We start from the raw sequence: 18,656 nt of genomic DNA, 5'->3' as shown, positions 1-18,656 counted from the left end.
CCTGTTGGTCCGCTCGTCGGGCCAGGAGACCGGCCTAGTGCTCAATGACTCCCGTCAGGTGCGCGCTGTCGGGCCGCCTCCCCAGGGCAAATGTGTGCACATCACCCTGGGAGGGACTTCTAAGGTTCACTTCTACGTCTGCTGTAACAATTGTAACGAGCAGGGCGGGAACCCCACCTGTGACAGGGTGAGTGGGAAACCGGTGTTTTAGGTGCTAACTGCATTTTGAACTTCAGCGGTCCGCAAATTTCATGATGAAAGCTAAAAAAGAACGCCCTGCTGCGCGCGTATGTTTGGATACCGGGTACCGCTTCGCTTCGTTGGTCCTCTCGCTATTGTTCTGGGTGCAAGCTACACCGTTTCGTGCGTGACTGAACTTGGTCTGGGGGCCCAGATGTCAGTTTATCACAACGTGAAGGACAGGTGGTCTGCTATGTAAACGCCGTTAGAAGTTGCCCTGGATGTAAAGTGAGTATCTTACTGAAGCTGCCGCATCGCAATGTGACAGGACGCTAAACAAATTTCATCGATAAAAAACATGTTTGAAAAGCATGATTAGTAAACTTTCAATTTAATATACAAGCTTTTCTGGGGTATATTTCCAGACCACGTACCAGGGTGCGAGTTCCGGCCAGTACTGCGGTCACTGCGGCGCTGACGAGGGGAACGGCAAGTGGGACCTCAACTACTTCAGATGTGGAGGGTGCGCCGGGCAAAGTCAGGTGGAGGACAAGTGAGTAGAAGGGAAAGTAAAAGAGTCTTTCTTTCAATTTCACTTTCAGTAAAAGAAAAAGAAGAAAGATGGACTTACATCCTAATCTCCAACCAGATCCACGGTGCGTAATGTATAGTATCAAACTTTCCGTGCCCGTTTGACTCCCTTAGCCGACTACACTCCATGGCCAGCTTTGATACTATCTTATGGCACCGTAAGACCTGCTTGGAGATTACTTACATCCTTCCGTCCTTGGTGGCACATAGGGCAGCAAGTTTTCTTGGCCTGACTGAAATCACGCTCCTATCGGCCGGCCCTAAAAACGCCAAGATGTTCTGTCTCCTTCATGATATAAGAAGATGGTCCAATGTAACCAACGCCGCAATTGTCATGACAACAGCTTTCCTCTGGTTTGAATAAGTGACTTATATTCAGATCACTATGCAATCTAGGCCATGAAAATCACAAACCACCCGCCTACCGAAGCCCAGAACAAATGCTCAAGAAAAAAACGCTTTCTGTACAGAATGTCTGATACAAATTCTCTTGGCATATGGACCTCATGTAGACTTTGTTTTTGTGCGAAATGTTTGTACGCTTATATTCTGCATTTTTATTTCCCCATGTGTTATGTGGACCACAGAATGAATAGCTATGTGTAAATTGTAGTGCACCATGTAATCGTGGTTTTGGATAAACTCCAATGTCAGACCTGACATCGGTTCCTTGCCATGGCCACAGGTGCAACAAGAAGTACCCGTGGGTCTTCCCCGGCACGTGCTGGGTGTGGAGCTCCTGCTTCCAACACCGCTGTAAGAAACTCGCCCAGCTGAAGGCCAGGTAATCAACTATTCACACCTTTCTGTGTAGCATTCCATCCACTCGCTTTGATACCGCCTTTCCATCCTTCCGTCCATCATGCATCATCTTTGTCTTAAATCAAATATATCGTCAAATATATATATATATATATATATATGTGTGTGTATACTGCCTTCTCTCAACGGGGAGGGGGGCGGTACCGACTTCTGACGAACCTTGACCTCGTGATGACGTCACACGTTCGAAAAGATCCCCTGCCTACAGCATTTAGGTCAAGAAATTCCGGAGAGTGAAATTTCTTCAGTTGGAGAACAGATCATTGTTGTCTTAAGGTTTCTGTTTGGTGAAGACGCTCTCTTTCCTCAGGGGGAGCCTTGACGCTGATGAAGAGTCGTTCTGCGGTGACGGCAGGTGTGGCCCGGATGAGACTCCAGCCACCTGCCCGTACGACTGCTGCCCGGAAAGGAACCCGGCGACCTGCGGGAGGACCAACGGCACCTGCCCGCCCGCGTGCTGCGACCAGCCCGGCTGCTGTGTCACATCGGGCAGCCCTAACATGGAGGGGGGACGGGCGGCCGTCCTTGCCGCTATCAGCCTGCTGGCTTATGCCTTCCGCTGGCTGTTTGGTTGAAGAATAAGCACAAGATCTTTGAGTTTCACATTGTGATGTTCTCAATGTTCTTTTCCCACACGAATGTATCTTATCAAGTCAACATATTTTTTTTTACTTTTCTTTTCTATCATATCATATGATAGAAATAAGATCTTGTAATATGCACAAAGATTATGATGAACTAAAAATGACAGACAGTCACCGAAACGTCGGTGGAAATGAAGCTACGGTTGTGAAAAAGAGTCTCTTTACTCAGTGATGTACCAACCTGGTAAAAAAATTCACAGAAGATACACTCAGTAACTGACGTGGATGCAGATATCTCTGTTCCTGTCATTACAGGCCATTCATGAATCCGAATTTCAATAGTCTTTCAGGATTATGTGGATTAAATTCTTCAAGTGATTAATTCGTGTGTTTGAAGATACAGCTTGACACAGTTACAAGGACGTTAGACTTCGTTCATCTTGTGTGATACGTGCAAATGGCGATTTTAATGCTAAGTCAACACTCTCTGGTCAGGTTACGGGTCAAACGTGTTCCTAATCACCAGAAGAAAAACAGAAACTTGCCTCAGAACTCAGACGTACAAAGCGTAGAAACAAACAATTAGTACATTGTGTAGAAAACGAGCTAATCATCGTCTTCCGAGACTGACGAATGCCTCCCACCGCCCGAGGTACCGGCCTGACCGCGATTATAATCGCCATATCATAATTATGACATAAATAAGATAATCTATGCCATGTCCACCTTAAAACAAACACGTTTCTATGTGGAATGCACAAGACGTTAAGAAAATTTGGTGTTCTTGAACAAAAAAAATTGTTACAACAGCGAAGTCATGACGTCAGAATCTAGTATTCGAATTTTCTACCGAGCCGCACTAGGCGCACGCGGAGTGCGTCCGATTTATTCGATGGAATCTGTGTGATACGGCTTTTTATCACCCGGTCCAGAACACCCGTATCATACATTATGCCATACCTGGGGCCGCGAAAACGTTCGATACGGGTGTTCCGGACCGGATGATAACTTTCCGTACGGCCCGGGGTTATCACACGGGCTCCATTCGAATAAATCGAACTGAAACTACTAAATTCCACGCAACCCATTGTCCACATAACTTTTGCCGGAGCAACGATCCAAGGGGGAACCTGGAACTTCGGCGGCTCTTCCTCGAGCTCCAGCGCATTGGCTAGCCAGCAGATTCAAATTCAGTAGAAACTCATGACTGTCGTCCGTTTCAAATGTTGAAACAAATCAAGCTGTTATTATGAATTTTCATTTAACTGAACTCAGGTGAACTCGACATCGAAGTTTGTTCCGTTAACCAGTTCGAAGCCTGTTCCTTTACCCGGTTCTTTTGTTCGAATGGACGAATAAAGTTGTTGTCGCAATGTGTATCAAGGACTTGTTTTTGCTCTTTTTCTGCGATAAACATGAGTTTTCTCAGGTTGGCATGATATAAATAAAATACAACACGGTGTATTCCGTATCAGCTTCGGTCTCAGCCCTCCCGCGGGTCGGATCACCCTCCGGCCTTCGGCCGTCGTGCGATCCGACCCGCGGTCGTGCTGACACCTCAGCTGATACGGAATACACCGTGTTGTATTCTATATGTATCACACAGGCTTCGAAGTTTTATCACACAGGCTTTCTTCGAATGATTCGAACGTACGAATAAAATACAACACGGTGTATTCCGCATCTCCCCCCGGCCTTCCCCCGATCCGACCCGCGGGAGGGCTGGGACCGAGGGTGATACGGAATACACCGTGTTTTATTCTATATGTATCGCGGCCAAAGCTAATTATGACATAACTTAGGCTACTGACTCATATGTAATACTATAGGGTACTGGTCTTTCCACTTTTCAAGGTTTCAGGTTGTGGGGGGGGGGGGGGTTGACGCAGCACTCGAAGCAGTTTTTGAAACTGTCCGCATCACATTACTCTTTGTGGAGGTCGCAGTACGTTTCTTTGGGTTCGTGGAACACACATAAGGTTTTGGATCTAGTTCAATGTGCCTTGCGCTTACTTTTGGCAGGATTGTAATTTTAGAACTGTGCTTCGCGCCGCAATCTTGTTGGAGAGGCTCCAAGTGGAGAGATTTGAAAGGGTCACACGTACGCGCAGCAAGCTTTGGAACTGTGACTGGAGACGGCTGGCGCATCCCCGTCTCGTATTCAGCTAGAAGAAAGGGTGAGCCACCCTGTATGGGGCGGTATAACCCCAACGGTGCTGTAACACACCGTATGACTATGTCTGACTGACTGACTACCTCAAAGCAAGTTTTTGGATTGCTGCACTAAGCAGCAGGTCGTGACTCTGCTGCAAAGGAAGGTCTGGGTAAGATTTGGGATTGTGTATCGCAGCATGTTTTGTGGTAGTCTCGTCCTTGCCCTTGCATCGCTGCAGGCTCTTGTACGCCGGGCACAAGATGTCTAGTTTTTCAGCGGTCTATGGTGAACCTTTTGTTCCGTCAACATTTAAGCTTCTGCATCCTTTTACACCAAATACAGCTATTGTTGCAAGTCAATGTTGGGTCAAAAACGAAGTGTATAAAGTTTCCTCTTGCCTTTGTTTTCTGAGCTAAGCGCCCAAAGTCAAGATCATGAACCAAAGAAAATGATATATCTGCTGACATTTATCCATTCAAGTGGAAAGCTATAGCATAAAGGTGTACATTTATATCCATTCAAGTGGAAAGCTATAGCATAAAGGTGTATGAGTGAGAGGAGAGCGTTAAGGTCTCATTGTGTTTATGTTCATTGTTTCAGGGCTCAAACTTGGCAGGGTTGTAATTTTGCCGCAATCCTGAGTCCGAGAGGCACACGCAGTTTTGGGATTGCTGCACTCACAGCAACCTCCTGCGAAGGAAGGTCCTGCCGAGGGTCTTGTTAAGATTTGGAACTGTGAATCGAAGTCAGCATGTTTTGTGGTCGTCGCGTCGCAGCAACGTTTGTGACTGTACATCGCTGGAGGCTCTTGAAGGGTCCGAGCAGTTTTGTACGTGTGGACCACGGCAGGACCCTTACAATGGATGCAACAACTGCTGACCACTACTCACGGAACCGCTCCTTCCAGCAGAGTGTGGGGGTGAAGGTGCTGCAGCAGTACCTGAGGTGGGAGGGGGGCGACACCGTTCTGGACGCGGGGTGTGGCACCGGCGAGATCTGCACATACATCTCCCAACAGCCAGGGGTCGCTTCTGTGCTGGGGTTTGATGTGTCAGCTGAGTTCGTCAGGTTAGTGTACTATCAATAAGTCATGACTTTTGTGATAGACCCGTAGGTATTTATCACGTCGGAAGAAAAACACATTTTTCAAACATATTTGCAGGAAAAGAAGTTAATTTTGTTCAATTTGCTTCCAAAATTTCTTGATGTAAAAGTGTTCACAGACGTTTCAAATTATTTTCCATTTCTGAAGCTTTGCCAGTCAGTATAACTCAGCCCCAAACGTCCGCTATGACGTGGCGGATGTTTCTGACATATCCACTTATAAGCCAGAATGGGAAGGTGCCTTCAGCAAGGCGGTCTGTCTGTATGTGCTGCACTGGGTCCGCGACAAGGCTGCAGCACTGAGGGCGATACACTCCTGCCTGACGTCACGTGGAGAAATCCTGCTACTTTGCGACACTGAGGAAAGCAGCTTCAATCAAACCTCGCTCATCATGGCTTCGCACCCCAAGTGGCAGCCCTACTTGGGAGAATTTGTGCCGATTGTGTTTCCGTGGCCCTCCGGTGATCTCGGGAAGAACCGTAGCCGCCTGATGCAGGAGTGCGGGTTTGAGGTATGGATACTTCAGATACTTTATATTTGTTCGCAACCAATCGTCCTGGACATAAAACCCACAAACATATGAAATACTACTTAAAAGTCTTTACATCTAGAATTTACATGGTATATCTCTTCAAATCTCTTCCTATACATCATCCGTTTCTAATACTGACTGATTGAACACTACAAGGCAAACCGTTACGTTCCATATGGTTATGGCCTTGTACATGGAAGTCTTTTTCATGACTACTCATGGTCCTGCGAGACCGACGAGTGCCTTTACGTAATTGTTCGTTTCGTTTTAGGTCCTCTCATGTCACATCGAGCAAAATCATCAGCACTTCGAGTCTAAGGCCAAGCTGAAGGAATGGCTCCGCGCTGTTTTCCCGCACCTGAACTACATCCCGCAGGACAGGCAGGAGGAGTTCTTCCATGACCTGTTGGAGGTGGCGAGAGACACACGTTTGGCTTCTACGGATGCACTTTACATAGAGGTTACTGCCACTCTAGTCCTTCATGCCCGAAAGCTGTGAATTCACTCAGACTGGCTCTACAATATTATGGTAGAGATCGTGTCTGTCTTTGGCTTACTTAAATGGATTTGCTTCCGGGTTTTGTATATTTTGTTATGGATATGCTATCATACAGGTATTGATTTGTTTATGGCAGATGTAGGGATATAAGTGGTGAAGGTTTGGGCCCCCTAACAACTTGCTCCGGAACTGCAGGAGCGGTTGTGTTAAGATATTTAACGGAGGAAAACTGAACAAAGAAACGGCAGATTTTCATGGTATTCGGTATGCAGGTAGCTGAAGACGAAGGCTGGTGGCGTTGGGACAAGGAACAACAAGGCGTTCGTGCCAACTGTAAAGCTCCGCGTGGAATCTTGTGGGTTTAATCTAATCTTTAATTGTATGTGTGTGTGTGTGTGTGTGTGTGATAGTACAATATTACAGATGTACCTGTAACGCTGAGATACCATACTTTTGAATATCATTGATCCTAATACTAAGAACTACGAATGTAGCGATATGTTTTTGCTCAATATGTACCTGTAACGCTGAGATACCATACTTTTGAATATCATTGATCCTAATACTAATACTAAGAACCAAGCGTCACTTCATTGTTACAGATGCAGCTGTATTGTACACGGTGTTGGCTGAGTTCTTTTTGCTCAGTACTAGTATAGAAACGAGCATAACAGTTATAGAAATAGTCTAACACAGGTGTATGTATAGCTTTGGCTTGTTTACTTAATTTGCGGGGAATTGAATGCGCACAGTAAAAAGGCATACCGTTAAATGGCGTTCAAGCGCATTAAACGTCCAAACACAAAATAAGACTGCTTGGATATTACGAAAAGCGACATCCGTTATATCTCTGAGTCACCCTTTTGTGTCTGTTTACCTGTACATTACGATGTTGGTGCAGTGTAATGTTTATGGGTTAAAAGTAAATTTATGTGTGCACCTTCGGTCTCGAACCCATTTTGTCACACTGTGTGTGCTTCCTGTGTGCGCATTACTATGTCGTATCTGGACACAAATTAAACCATTTTTTAGTATTTCATAATTTCGTGTCCTGCGTTCATTTATGGCTAGACGTTTATTGTTTTTATTATTGCATATAAACGGCCACACCACTATGTCTTTAACTGTTTCTACATTTGAACAATAAAATAGCAAATGAGAAAAGCATTTTTAAGACTTAATCCAGCGCAGTGACGTCACCCTAACCTCTCGGCGAGTCCTTGAAAAGACCAGGTCAAGACGTGATAAAGAAACAAACGTTTCCTTAGAAGAACTATAAGACGTTGCGCAACCGCTTTCAACTCTGACCCACTAAAGCTGCTCTAAATAATTCAGTTTGCGCTCTCAATGCTCGGCCTTCCCGTTTCTAAAGGAAATTTCTCCCCACCTGCTTGGAAATGTACAAAGAAAACAGACCCGGTACGTCCCATTGTCCCATATATGGGACACGCATTCACGGCACATCGACGGGAATTCAGAAACATAAAACAAAGATTAACCCTTATCCAGCTGAGGGAGCCGTTTGGCACCGCATTTGTGTTGGTTACAGGGTTAGGCCGCAGGGTGAGGGTTAACTGGTCACACCTCTGCCGTAAGGGATGATCTCATACCGCTCGGTGCTGAGCCGGGGTTTGTTGCCATAGCAACCGTTGGGCGGGCAAACACTGAACAACACACGGGGACTGTCTACCGTGGAGAAGCTCACAGCTGTTCTTTTTCTAACAACGTTTAGAGAGCCACAGCGTTGACATCGACTCTGGCCCTCTTCGCACCCAATATGATCACCACCACCTCTTACCACCAACATGTTCAGTTTGGGTTTCAATCTGCTAATTGTGATCTATTTCCAGTTGAGTTGAAATTCATCTACTCTCCCCTGCGTTGATTGTCTTCTCCAGCATATTTTCCCATGGACGAAGCACTTTTGCGCTTGGACAAACAGTTCTAGTATTGGATATCCTTTTACATAAAAAGGACTAACAAGTGCGGCGTCACCGTGGAGCTCTGAAGACTGCCCAGGACCAGCATGAGCGCGGTGATGTCAGCCATATCGAGTCGCCGTGGGAGCAGAGTGTCCACCCCGGCTGGATCGGGTGAGTGTGCTGTCACCACTGCAATATCAAATATTCCTTGGCATTTTATTATAACTATATATGTTGCCGCTAACGACTTTTTATAATTCAATAATCCTACCTGTATCGAAGTACCGTTCCATTGTAAACCGTTATAGATGCTGCTAATAGATGATCTAAAGATGTTAACATACTACTTTTTCTCTTGCTACTTTGAGCCAAGCTACACGTATATCATCAGATGTATCGTGTTTTAGTGGTGGAAACTGGAGGCCATGTCATGTTTCCGCCAGGAAAGCAACGTTAACGATGTGGAAGCTGAAGGTTCTAGATGATGACAAAAGTACGTAACACAATCCACTTTCACGGTGCAACAAAAAAGAGAACTAATGTGTAGGATGAATACAATATAATTGTACCTCCTAAAACAGTTCCTAATCTAACGTTGGTTCCCTATCGTTCCAGTTAACGGGTAAGTGACGGTGTTTTTTACTCGGCCACGGCGGCAAGCGAGGCCTAACGTGCCCCTTCTCCGATAGCCGGTACCCCTAAAATGGCTCCCATACTAATCTAACAGTTACCTTGCCGTTCCAGTGACCGGGTCGGTGGCAGGGATCTCTTCGGACACAGAGGCGAGGCAAGCCGAGCAGATCCACCACCTGATGGTCGCGGCCCGGAAATGGCGGCAGAAGTACGAGAACGCGAGTCTGGAGCTGAAGGCGGCCGCCAAGAAGCGGAAGGAGATGGAGGAAGACTTCTTAAGGAAGCAGCTGAAGATGCAGGAAGAGCACATGTAAGAATTGTGTTTCTCTAATCTTATGGGCATATTCATATTATATTTTATCCAGTTTTTTTAGTTTATATTAGCCTAACGTTATTTGGTTATTACGTTTATTTGTCAATGGCACAGCATTCAATATAAAACATTGACCTTATTGGCATATCTATTCCTGAATGCTAATTGAAACTGAACAAATTAGTGCATCAGCAGACTCTATTTTACGGATCTAAGTTGAATGGTTTTGTAAAATGGCCTACAGGATGCACAATACACTAAATGCTAACAACTAACAGTGACCCGGTCACTTATCAAAGGCAACGTCTCGCCGTTTACAACACTTATCCAGTTGCTCCAGTAGATTTTGTATTGTGTACCTTTCATGTCATTTTTTGACGCGTCTAAGCTTCTTCGAGCGAGGCATATAGAAGCTACAGGTCATGTTCTAAAGTGGCATAATAGACAGATTATTATCTAGGTCTTATGATGCATGTTACTAATGTATGTATTCTACCCAGTTTCAAATATAAGACAAAAGATGGACTGGCATATATGTAGTCTGGATAAGTGGACGCGAAGCAGATAACAATGGTGTATCACGCTCATATTGTCTAGTATAATACGAGTTTTCGTAACAAATCCTTCATTTCCTCGTTACTGCAGACAGCACGAGAAGGAAAGAAAAAGGAGAATAGTGTGTTGAGAATGTCCACATTTCACAACGGTGTATCATGCTCATATTGTCTCGTATAATACGAGTCTTAGTAACGAATCCTTCCCTTCCTCCTTCCTGCAGAGAACACGAGAAGGCGAGTCTGAAGACGCAGGCTGAGAAGTACGAGGCGAAGATCGCCAAGCTGAAGGAGCTGATCGGCGGGCTCAAGAAGGCGCTGTGGCCGACTAAGAAACTCGCCGAGCTGAACTTTCAGGTAGATTACGAGCGAGCGATGCGGAAAAAGGACACAGACAACTTCACTAAGGACAAACAGAAGCTTGAGGATACCCTGAAGGAAGAGAGCGAGCAGAAACGTTCTCTGATGGACAAGCGGAGGAGAAGAGTGTGCCAAGTCTGGCGAGTATCAGTCATGGCCGCAACCATGAAGGAACAGCAATCCAAGCTTGCAGAGGAAGAAGGCACGCAGAATCGGACCAGGAGAAAGTTTATTGAGAAACAGACGAAGAGGTACGAGTCCAGGTGGAGTGAGGAGAGGGAACGCGTGAAGCACCTTCACGATGCCTTCATGGCAGAAGTGGATGAGAAAGTCCTGGAGGACGCGAAGCTGGAGACGCTGCGACAATCCTTCCAGGCGGAACTGAAGGATCTGCAGAGGCAGATGCAGATGGACAACATGAAGCTGAAGGCTGAGTTCGCCTGGCAGGAGATGGACCTGGTCAAACTGTACGAGAAGGGGCACCAGGAGAACACAAACATGGTGTCAGAAGTGGAGGGGAAGGTCGGGGACGTGAAGGGGGAGTTCTGTACGGTGTTAGAGCAGATACGGGACGTGCAGCAGAGTGTGGCGTACATGAAGGAGAAGCTGTACCCTGTTCACCTCATCGTGCAGAAACTGGACGCAGAGAAAGTAACGCCTGGCGGAGACATGGCGAAGTTAAACGTCGCGCAAACCGCCAGACGGATCTGCTCAGACGTGTCCAAACAGCGCAAGGAACTGGCTGAGACGTTAGAAGATGTTGAAGACTCCCTGACCGCAGGCAGTTCTCCTCAAGCACAGCAGGCACTCTTGGATAATCTGACTCACCTGCAAGTTCTTGTAGACTTGAACAGCCGAGAGCTTGGGGAGCTGAGAAAACTTCTCAAATGTCGTAAAGCCTTACAGTTTTACGACAAGTCAAAGGGCACGTCATTAACGCAAAGCGGTCTACAGAAGCACCAGCTATCCCCCAAACAGCCCAAACGGTCCGGCAAAGGGAAAAGGTCTAGAGGGTTACCTCGGACTTTAGCAAGACTGTCCACTGAGAAATCTATTCCAACAATTTGGATGGACGTCTAGATTTGTGCAGGAGAAGAATGATAGAAATGTCGATGACTTTAGACGAACGAAAGATAATTGAGGCCACATGTATCTGAAACGCTTTCATTGTGTACAAAATCCACCCTGCCGCTTGAATAGCTTTTCTATACCAAACCAAAATAGTGCTCACTTCAACGTTCCGGTGTGTATCGGACACCATCATCAGGGTAGAATGGCTGAATCTTAATGGTTGTGTTGCGAGAACTTTTACTATATATGTATTTACCAACCAGACTTTATTTCATTCTTGACATGAAGTTCCTATTTTCAAAGTTACTATTTTTGATATGTTTGAAACAGATACTAGAAGTAATTATAAGAGGAATGTTCTAAGGCAGCTCATTCAAATCTCTGAGTCAGGACATGAATTTAAGTTGTATAAACATCTCCATGGCTACTTGTGTATTTTCCCAGCAGGCATCAATAAAATCATTATGAAGTTTCTGTATTTTTCACATCACGCATTAAAGATGATTGGCAGACGTTTTTGCCACACGTAACGATGTAGAATTGTATTTTATTGTTGTATTTATCTAATCAGAGGAAACATATCTCCTACTTGAGATTTCAAGGGGAAATCCATAATAAGTTATGAACATCAAATGAAGGAAACAAAACAATCTCTGCAGCAGAATACAAAGCAAATCAAGTTCATAGAGTAATAAGATTGAACAAGATTACTCTACAAGCAGAGGTGAAGCTCCGGATGTGTTTTAAAGGTTTTTTTAGTGGTTTTTATTGGGCTTTCTATTTTGTATTGTATTGTCAAAACCTAATTTTGGCTGGCGGACTTCAAGAAACAATACCATAAAAGCCCGATTAAACACTATAAAAAAGTTAACAAAAACAGCCGGAGCCTAATCTCTGCTTGGAGAGTAGACCAAGATAGAATAAGAAAAAAACGAACGGAACAAAATATATGAAATTGGAGTTAATTACATCCTGTTAATCTCATTAACATGTTTACTGGCTGACTGTCTCTATGGTGCATTATCCTTTCAAAATCTTGATATTCTTATTCTTTTTTCTGGCATACGTTTTTATCACTATTTACACACAAATCCAGTTCTTTGTTATTGTCACTTCTTGGAAACGCGTGTTGCTTGGATACCATCGGTTTGGAATCCGTTTGAATAGCGATGAAATATTTATACACGACGTGTTGCGGAAAAGGCGAGCGCTGTTGTCCGTACGGAAATCGGTGGGAGAGACTTTACGCTGCTATTATTAACCATAATACCTGCATCTATGCCTTTTACTTCTATTCAAAGACTCTATAAAGGCTGAATCCAATCCCAAATTGGCAGCGTAGCGCAAATCTTCGGGTACGCTTTATAATGCAAATGAAGAATCGAATGTTTACTCCATAATTAATTCATGAAGAGGATGCACGCTGCAGGTGTGTTTGTGAATAGGAGAGATTTGCCAAACGTGTTGAGTGCCACTTACGGTTTCTCTTGTCTGTGTGGTTTTCGGGTGTACACACACGGTAGATACTATCGACACCAAAGTTCACATCTTGCCGTGGATACCTCCGTGTAATCGTGTTGAACAAGCCTGAAAACATGGACGACTCCACCGAGCCTCCAGACACCCAGATCCAAGACCCAGGTGACGAGAACTACGCACAGCTGAAGGGTCTATCAAAGGAATGGCGTAAGAGGTGAAAGAGGCTGGTTGAAATAATTTCACGATCGGGAGACAGTTTGAAGTGTCACCTTTGGCGTATGCTGCATCGTCGATGTATCAGTTGTTTTCCATCATCGTGATGCTGTAGATCTACAAAGTAATATGTTCATAGTCAATGTATCTTTTTTGTCAATCTAGTTTATTTTGCATTCCGAATTCCATAAATCCCTTGTAGCGAGAGGAACTAGAGACGTTTTATGATACCTCACACACACAGAGGCAAACAGAAACACACACACACACACACACACACACACACAAATACAAACACAAACACAGACACACACAAATACAAACACACACACACATACACGCACACATAAAGACACACACACACAAGGACACACGCACACACATGTAAACACACACACACACACACAAAGACACACACACACAAAGACACACACACATGCAAACACATACACATGCAAACGCACACACAAACACAGACACACACACACACATACAGACACACACAAACACAAACACACACACAAACACACACACAAACACACACACACTCACAGACATACACACAGACACACAAAGACATACACACACAGACATACACACACACACACGCACACACAGACACACACACAGACATACACACACACACACACACGGACATACATAGACACACACACGCGCGCGCGCACACACACACACACAGACACACAGACACAGGCACACTGGTGACTGGGAACGGGACGCTGCTCACACGGCTTGAGGAGGGGTGGCAGATGATAAATGATGATAGATAATGATAATTAATGATAATTATCCCATGTTTATAGATACCGGCACGCCCATCAGCAGCGGGAGGAGCTGGAGACCCTGCTGACCCGGCTTGAGAATGAGAGACAGGTGGCAAAGATGGAGAAGGAGGAGATGGAGGAGAAGTGTCGACGGGAGCTGGAGGAGGAGAAAAAAGCTTTGGAGCTGCAGGTGTGGTTATCTATTTATCTATTCTTATTCATCTGCTGTATATATTGAGACAAAAAGAAGTCTGAAGGCATTAGTGATGATAAAAAGTTTATTTATAGTTGAAATCCTGCCCGGAGGCTAACTTTACTTGTTTTGTCAAAGACAAATCTGAAAATATTGGATACTAATCAATTACATTAGCTAGTTAATCTTCCTTGACATAAACCATCGGCATGCAAATTACATAGCAGTTACACTGCTAGAACATACAGACTACAGTCAGATTACTGATTTATATACATAAGCTCCTGTTGTACCTTGGAATTACTAGCAGATTGTATGTCATCTGGCAAATTGTTCCAGTTAGATAATGGATCTGTATATGAAAGTCTTATTCACGGCATTAGTTTTTTCTTTTAATTTCATCAGTCTGAATATGTCTCTAGTCTCTACTGGCGTGTCTGGTAACTATACTGTGCAGAAGACAACAGATTATGGAGCAATGCTGTTGTGTTATTAATGAATTTACAAGTTACATTCAGTTTTTTTTGCCATATAACCGTGAGACATACTGCCCGATTTTAGCTTCCCTTACTCCCACCCTCCCTTCTGGATCCCCTGACCTGCAGACAGGCCAGGCGATCGCCAGAGGGCGCTTTCTTCCTACCATGTATTTCGCCATTGGGTAATGGCGGACACTGCTTGTTACATCTGTGTAAAAATGCAATTTGAATTCATGTTCGCAATCTTAGCGGCATTCCAGAAGGTTTGATGTTTATTTTTACTGATGAAATACCTAGGACAATAGTGTGGTCATTAGTTATCATGCGCAAAGGGTTAGGCAGCAAACCTAAGACGGGCAATGTACAGGATGTTACATACTTGATTTCTATACAAGTCATTACAACTTGTTTCTGTCCCCATTTCATCCTCACCATTATCTAATGGTTGCGTATCAATTTTGTAAAGCACTTAGTCTTACTAGCTGTTTCCTCTCAAATGTTTAAGCATTATTTGAATCCAAGGCTAAGACGTAGTAATAGCTTCATAAATGCTAAGTGGCATTAAAATTTAGATGACAGAAACCCTTGGAGTATCACAATGATTTCTTCTAAGCTATTGAAAAATTACTTGAAGATGACTTGAGTAAAGGTGAGGTAACGACAGCCGTAACCTCAAAGCTGCTGTCCTTGCTTGGTCACCCAGAGCACAGTAGTTTTGCCAACCTGGACCCTGTAGGAAAATAAATTGCAATTTATTTATCTTAAATGCATCGCAGCTGTGCGACATAACTATATTTCAAAAGAAATCATCATTTTTGGTGAGGAAAAAAGAATGGGTAGATGACCTGGATACTTCCTCCTCAGCCCATCCTTAACATTGTTCAGCCCCAGGTCACTCAGAGCCTCCATCAGGGCATCCACGGTGGCCGCTTCTCCTTTACGCTTGCGCCACTCCTGTAGGGCGTCCCAACAGCGAGACTTGTCATCCTTGTTTTTGCCTTCGATGTTGATGATATCTGCCCAGCTCAATCCTAGCGTAACTGCCAGGTCCTTCCACTCGGTGGTCACGTTTTCCTTGATGTAAAGGAAGTACCTGCTAATATCTGAAATTAATCAATGAAGAATGGTATACTTGTTAAAAAAAGGCTGCGTAGATTTGTGCAGATATCCAAAATACAACCTACAATCTATCTAGCAATATCTATCTATCCATCTATCTATTTATGACTCACGTATCCATCCATCCTTCTATTAAGTTTCTAAAATCAAATACTAACCTGTATCTCCTTTTGCCCCATCTCCGTCAGTGTTGTTGTGGATGGTAACTGCGGCCCCGCGTGAATCTAGGCTCATCTCGTACGAATTGCTCGTGTCGTTGGACAAGGAAGCGATCTGTTCCTTCAGGTGCTCAATCTCCCTCTTCAGATAATCTATTATAACAGTGTCTTCTTTCATCTTTTGACACCGGGAAAGTGCACGTTCTTTAGCTTGTTTTTCACGCATGAGCTCATTCTCCAGCCATTCGGTTTCGCGCCTATGCGCAGTCTTTAGGCGTTTGTTTTCTGTCGTCGCACGACGAAGCTGCTGTTCTTTGCTCCTTAGGTTCTGCTGGGCGGTCTCATTGTGTTTTGAATTGTACTTGTCCATGGCTACGGCGACAAGACCTCCACCAATAACAGCACCAATAGCTACAGCACCTATGCCTACTGCTACAGGTGGGACGTTGATAATAATAGCTGTAGCTGCAGGAACGACCGCGGCGGCAGTATTAATAGCTGCAGGAGCGTTGTCAACAATCGTACGTATTTTATCGATGGTGTCCGGATCCAGCATATTTTGTGCCCATTTGAATGCACCTGACGCTGAAGAAACGGGAGGACCGATTCGACTAGTTGTGACGTGAAAGAATGCCAGACACAAAAACAAGAGTGTCCAGCTTATCTTTAGTCTGCGAAGCTTCAAACGTCACCCGGAGGATGTAGCTTCAAGTGGAGAGATGCATTTGACCCGCCTGTGAAATCAAAATGGCTGTCTGTCCAAAGGTTGCCAACGTCACGGGATTTCACAGGTCTAACGACCTTTGATTTGTTTTGTACGCCGCTGCCATTTACTCCAGATTTCTGCAGAATATACACATTTTAAATCTACGTACCACAGTAAGTGATACATGTACTATGCAACCCACACAAGGCCCCAGTCAGCATCTATCTGAGGTATCACATGCCTTTAACTTAAGAATTAAGAATCGTGTTGTCGAATTCTGAACTGCGCCACAGCTCCAAATCAGCTGACGTCATGGGAAGCCCCTTCATCACATCTTGACTGGCTGCAAACAGAGAGGTCATTGCGGATGTGTAAACATGGTTGGCGTTCCATGTATACACAAGCACCGCAGTGTTCTATCTTTGCTGGTGTGTGTAACATTGCTGCACATCGTACTTTTGGGAAGATAAATTTTTATTCTGTGGTGTCTTCATTATATGTGCATGTGGGCTTCACAAGAGGACTACCTGCGGTATAGAGATAACATACTATTCCGGAATGCAGTAACAAGACGTTACCACCAAACGCTATGTAAAAAAGTGGACGTGTTTATGTTGAATTGAGCCTAAGTAGAAGAAACTATTGAATAGGACCGTATTTTCATTAAGACATCTACTAGACAGCAATGGTACCTGTACTGGTCTATAAGTATAGCTGCTGCATGATCAGCCTTTGTTGTTGTTTTGTCAAACTAAACAAACACTCCAACCGGTATCATTTCGTCTTTTTCTGTTTATTCGGAGGTTTCCATGGTTACAGTGGATTACAAGGTTGACATATTGCCAGGTAACACATTAAAACTGTCACTTAAAAGTGGCAACACAACTACATATAGCTAATGATTAGCTATAGATGATTTATTCCACTTAACGGAAATTACCGAGTCAACAATTGATAACCATCTTTTTCAACACCATGTATTGATGATGGTACATGTAAATGCGGTTACCATAGTTAACAACTGAACACTATATCCTGTACTGTTAGCCTTATACCAGCGAAAGAAGGGTTATCATCTCTTTTGAATATTGTAGAACCGCACAGTAACCCAATGACAGTACGTACTTAATGTTACTTGACATCGTCCATACTTTCATCATTCATTGCACATTGTAGATTCTTTTTATTGATACAGCACCAATTTGTATAGTTAATATTTACTTTGTGTTATGCATTTTTCTTTTACGTGTGAATGTTGACATTTTTTTACTGTTGTTTTATATTTATGTCTTGAGTAGAAGGCTTTACATAAGCATATTGCTTGTAGCGTAATACTCACAAAATATATTGGGAATAAAATTTAAAAACAACAACGCCTGATCAAAACAGCATCATAGCATAAGCTTTTTACAATATGTCAATATTATCCAGAAGACCATAACTCATGACCTCCACAATGAGCTGTTAGCAATTAGTCAAACATTAATAAAAACAACAGCAATCATGTCATAAGACATTCGCAATTTTTAAGGGTCACTATTGCCCAGGTCAATCGAATAAAGGTATATGTGAAGGCCATTTCAACATCCCTGACACACTTCACAACTTACACAGTGTACTCGTATTAGTCAGAAGCCACATTAAATGTATAGCCTTAGTGTGATCCTAGTAAGTTTACCTGGGCTTTCATTCTCCCCCTCACCAGAAATCAACACAAAGCTATAGAGGAGTTCTGTGTTAAGTCATAGAAATATCTGTGTCTCATGCCCCTGGGCCTAATGAAAGTCAACAGAGAAAGTAATAGAAACCAAAGCCATTTTCTGTTGTTAAAACCGTTTGAATCAGAATTGGATCACTTTGCGCTGAAGACGACCTTTTTACGCAAAGTGCTGTGGTTTGAGGAGATCCACCCAAACTTGTCGTCATTAATGTCGTTCATTTTGTCGCACACCATGGCCATGATGGCGGACAGGTCGTGAGTTGGGCCGAAATCTTTCAGCAGTTTTGCCAAATGGTGCACATAGGGAGCCCCGTCCTGGTCCCGCCTAGCCACATAGCCTGGGACCGTGGCCAGGCCCAGGAAGAAGTCGGCTTCGTGGCAGATGAAGGGGACAGGTTTGGCGTCATACTCGCCATCAAAGCCTTCTTTTCTTTGGGTTTTCTCTCCCTGACAAGCCTGAATGAAGAACAGCTTTTGGTTGCC

The 18,656-nt window shown here is 44.1% G+C and overlaps 4 protein-coding genes across 4 annotated transcripts in view; 2 read left to right on the top strand and 2 right to left on the bottom strand.

Annotated features, from left to right (window-relative positions):
* Positions 1–4,049: 4,049 nt before the first annotated feature.
* Positions 4,050–6,951, top strand: LOC118431045. The gene is made up of 3 exons (XM_035842125.1): positions 4,050–5,400; positions 5,585–5,948; positions 6,241–6,951. Exons 1-3 carry the CDS (start codon positions 5,084–5,086, stop codon positions 6,466–6,468), a joined length of 909 nt encoding a protein of 302 aa, XP_035698018.1. The 5' UTR covers positions 4,050–5,083; the 3' UTR covers positions 6,469–6,951.
* Positions 6,952–8,929: 1,978 nt separating this feature from the next.
* LOC118430849 (uncharacterized protein MCAP_0864-like) lies at positions 8,930–11,330 on the top strand. Its single transcript, XM_035841882.1, has 3 exons — positions 8,930–8,933; positions 9,135–9,333; positions 10,115–11,330. Exons 1-3 carry the CDS (start codon positions 8,930–8,932, stop codon positions 11,328–11,330), a joined length of 1,419 nt encoding a protein of 472 aa, XP_035697775.1.
* A 3,835-nt stretch (positions 11,331–15,165) lies between these two features.
* LOC118430848 lies at positions 15,166–16,751 on the bottom strand. The gene is made up of 3 exons (XM_035841881.1): positions 15,748–16,751; positions 15,316–15,573; positions 15,166–15,200 (listed from the first exon to the last, which is right to left on the bottom strand). The coding sequence occupies exons 1-3, from the start codon at positions 16,301–16,303 to the stop codon at positions 15,166–15,168; spliced, it is 849 nt and encodes a 282-aa protein (XP_035697774.1). The 5' UTR covers positions 16,304–16,751.
* Positions 16,752–17,227: 476 nt separating this feature from the next.
* Positions 17,228–18,656, bottom strand: part of LOC118430951 (caspase-3-like) — a 22,294-nt gene continuing 20,865 nt past the window's right edge. The window contains exon 3 of the mRNA XM_035841980.1: positions 17,228–18,644. Coding sequence (XP_035697873.1) covers positions 18,306–18,644 — 339 coding nt within the window. The 3' untranslated portion in view covers positions 17,228–18,305. The remainder of the gene's footprint in view (positions 18,645–18,656) is intronic.

Source organism: Branchiostoma floridae, chromosome 14, assembly GCF_000003815.2.
Source record: "Branchiostoma floridae strain S238N-H82 chromosome 14, Bfl_VNyyK, whole genome shotgun sequence".
Classification (NCBI taxonomy): Eukaryota; Metazoa; Chordata; class Leptocardii; order Amphioxiformes; family Branchiostomatidae; genus Branchiostoma; species Branchiostoma floridae.
This window is presented reverse-complemented; position numbering and strand designations above follow the sequence as displayed.

Excerpts from the sequence above, each read along its gene's own strand:
- LOC118431045 (XM_035842125.1), top strand. The coding sequence starts at position 5,084 with ATGTTTTGTGGTCGTCGCGTCGCAGCAACGTTTGTGACTGTACATCGC. Across the intron at positions 5,401-5,584 it reads GTGTCAGCTGAGTTCGTCAG|CTTTGCCAGTCAGTATAACT; the intron begins GTTAGTGTACTA and ends CCATTTCTGAAG. Across the intron at positions 5,949-6,240 it reads TGCAGGAGTGCGGGTTTGAG|GTCCTCTCATGTCACATCGA; the intron begins GTATGGATACTT and ends GTTTCGTTTTAG.
- LOC118430848 (XM_035841881.1), bottom strand. The coding sequence starts at position 16,303 with ATGCTGGATCCGGACACCATCGATAAAATACGTACGATTGTTGACAAC. Across the intron at positions 15,574-15,747 it reads TGGGGCAAAAGGAGATACAG|ATATTAGCAGGTACTTCCTT; the intron begins GTTAGTATTTGA and ends GATTAATTTCAG. Across the intron at positions 15,201-15,315 it reads GCTGAGGAGGAAGTATCCAG|GGTCCAGGTTGGCAAAACTA; the intron begins GTCATCTACCCA and ends ATTTTCCTACAG.
- LOC118430849 (XM_035841882.1), top strand. Across the intron at positions 9,334-10,114 it reads AAGATGCAGGAAGAGCACAT|AGAACACGAGAAGGCGAGTC; the intron begins GTAAGAATTGTG and ends TCCTTCCTGCAG.